The 2962-nt window shown below is 36.6% G+C and overlaps 1 protein-coding gene across 1 annotated transcript; it reads right to left on the reverse strand.

Moving 5' to 3' along the window:
- Positions 1–204: 204 nt before the first annotated feature.
- On the reverse strand, positions 205–1130 carry LOC141631295 (uncharacterized). The gene is made up of 4 exons (XM_074443984.1): positions 955–1130; positions 703–826; positions 476–605; positions 205–383 (listed from the first exon to the last, which is right to left on the reverse strand). Exons 1-4 carry the CDS (start codon positions 1128–1130, stop codon positions 205–207), a joined length of 609 nt encoding a protein of 202 aa, XP_074300085.1.
- Positions 1131–2962: the final 1832 nt, after the last annotated feature.

The raw sequence follows: 2962 nt of genomic DNA on the forward strand, positions 1-2962 counted from the left end.
CATATAACTGTTGATATTTTTCCTTCGCGAAGATCAACTTGCCTTTGCTTGTCTTTTTTGCGTGAGTGTCAACAAAGAGATCAACAATCGTGGGTACCTTGCCCTTATTCTTCTTGGTCTTCCGGGAAAAAAAAACAAGGAAATTGTTACTCAAACATGATAATTAATGAGACTAATTAAATTAGAAGACTATTAAATTAAAAGCTAAGACAAATATCTTACATCTAACACCACACAATCATGAAAAGATTGAGACCCTCCATAATGAGTAGGCTCAACTTCCGCGTCCTTATCTCCTCCTTTCCTGTTGATCTTGTTCCGGGCCGATGCTTCCTTGAACTCAGGACTGTTCCGGTACTTGGTATATTCCTCATATGACGAACCTATAATCAATAAAATATCAATTATTAATTAATATAGTTTCAAAATATGTAATGATTTTAACTAATTACGGGTATTAAAAGAAACTAAATACCTTTCATGAAAGATGGCGCCTTCTTCCTTTTAGACACCTTATACATGTTGTCCCTTAGCCTCTTCTTGCCAATGTCATTATACCTTTGCCAAACTAGGCGCTCAAGGTCGGCTGGCCAATAGAACACACGCTACAAAAAGTAAACACATGGATGAGAACCAAATTAATAATAAGGTAATTAGAATAAATAAATTATATTTAATAATATATATTTTATAAATAGATACCCGGAAGTTGTTGAACCACATCTCCTTATCTTCATCATTAGCGTTACTCCAACAAGTAACGCCGTGTGTCATGTTCTCTTGGGTGCTATTAGTCACACCACGAACAACTATTTGACTTCTAAACCTGAAATCAAACATGTTAAAAACATAATTATATAGGAAAACAAAAATAATGTATAATTAACATATGTCTAAAAAAAGTCATTTATTACTAAATAAAAAAATTACAAACTAGAATGAATAAAAAATTACCAAAGACCATTCGGATCAAGGATCATCCTGCCGTCAGTTGATCGGGGTATAGTAACCTCCTCCTCCTCCTCCTCACTCACCTCCGTAGTAGAACGGTCAACGTCCTCCTCCTGCTCTCGGGAGCTACTACCTCCCTCACTATAGCCTCCGCGCCGCCTACCTCCTCCATGAGCCATGTGTACTACAATTGAATAAAAAGTGTTAGCAAATATTACAGGATAATTATTATAAGATACAAAAAAATAAAACCTAATAAACAGGTATAAAAGAAAAAATAAAACGCTAATAATTGTTTCCAAATTTTGATATGTATACTTTCAATACCTTCTCTTACTCATCATCATCATCCTCATCCTCATCTTCTTCTTCTTCTTCTTCTTCTTCTTCTTCTTCTTCTTCTTCTTCTTCTTCTTCTTCTTCTTCTTCTTCTTCTTCTTCCTCTTCCTCCTCCTCTTCTTCTTCTTCCCCCTCTTCTATCCCATCCCTCTCCTTATCATTCTCTTCTTCTTCCTCTTCTAACTCCTCCTCCGCTTCTATCTCATTTGCATAAATAATTTTATCATGATCAACTGGGGACAAAACTGTTTCTGATACAACCTCTTCTTGGAAAAACGATGTATTAACTTCTGATCGTGCCTTTGTTTTAAAAACGGCCCACCATTGCTTTTGTTGTCTATCATTACTTGTGCTCGGAAGAGATGCAAAATATACTTGATGAGCTTGTTGTGCAAGTATAAATGGGTCATATTGAGAGTAGGTTCGAGTTTGATTCACTTCCACAAGTTTGTAACAATCATGGACTCTCGTTCCAGCTACGGAATTATCCCTCCATTGAATCTTGAATAAGACGGTTTTATAACTCCGATCCCGGCCATTGTAGCACAACTCAAAGATATCCTCTAATATGCCATAATATTCATTGCCATCAAGAGAAGAAATAGTAACGCCGTAGTTGCATTTAGCCTTACTTTTGCCATAGTCAAATGTTTGAAACTTAAACCCATTAACTGAATATCGAGTCCACGTCACAACCTTTCGAGAAGGACCCAAAGCCAAGCTTCTTATCACATCATCTTGAATATTTAGCTTACATACATGCTTCCGAAACCAGGCTGGAAATTAATCCTCATGCTTATGCCAAACATCCTCTCTGTTCACATTTGGGTGTTCTTTAATGAAATCTGTCACAAATTGAGCTTTATATGGCTCCAAAACCTCACAATTAGATAGCACATAAAGGTGGGCACAGTTATACTCCTTGTCATCCAGAAATCTTGTTCCCCCAACTGATGAACACCCTATTTCATCCTGCATTTGGAAACACTTGGGTATACTTCTGTCTAGTTCATCCGCTTCATCAATATTTAAGTATTTTGCTTTGGTCTCAATATGTTTTTCAAAATAAAGAGAGCAAAAATTGGCAATTTCTTCCGTTAGGTAGGCATTGCATATAGAACCTTCCACACGAGCTTTATTACCAATTTTTTTCTTCACATGATTAAGAAACCTTTCGAAAGGATACATCCACCTATATTGGACGGGTTCACCAACTTTAGCTTCATATGGCAAATGGATAGGTAGATGCTCCATCGAATTGAAAAAAGAAGGCGGAAATATCATCTCAAGTTTACACAAAATTTCTGGTATTTGGTCTTCTAAACGACTCATGTCCTCAACTGATATCGTGGAGGAACATAAATCTCTAAAAAATTGACTTATTTCTCAGAATCGCATTCCAAATCGTAGTCGGGAGTAAATTTTTAAAAGCCACGGGTAATAAGCGCTCCATGAAAACATGACAATCATGACTTTTCAACCCTTTCAACTTCAGTTCCTTCAAATCAACACAACGGCTCAAATCGGATGCATATCCATCGGGAAACTTCAAGTTTCCTTTCCAATCGCACAATACCTTTCTTTGAGCTTTGTCAAGGGTAAATATGGCTTTTGGTTTAGCCTCATCCTTACGAATATGAAGTTTAGGACGATCACAAAATTTCTTCAATTC

The sequence above is a fragment of the Silene latifolia genome, chromosome Y (genome assembly GCF_048544455.1).
Source record: "Silene latifolia isolate original U9 population chromosome Y, ASM4854445v1, whole genome shotgun sequence".
Lineage (NCBI taxonomy): Eukaryota > Viridiplantae > Streptophyta > Magnoliopsida > Caryophyllales > Caryophyllaceae > Silene > Silene latifolia.

Bases quoted from the DNA above. Each gene is read 5' to 3' on its own strand.
- LOC141631295 (XM_074443984.1), bottom strand. From the start codon at position 1,130: ATGGCTCATGGAGGAGGTAGGCGGCGCGGAGGCTATAGTGAGGGAGGT. The intron at 827-954 runs GTAATTTTTTAT...GTTTGATTTCAG, and splicing joins CTTGATCCGAATGGTCTTTG to GTTTAGAAGTCAAATAGTTG. The intron at 606-702 runs GTATCTATTTAT...TACTTTTTGTAG, and splicing joins TGTGGTTCAACAACTTCCGG to CGTGTGTTCTATTGGCCAGC.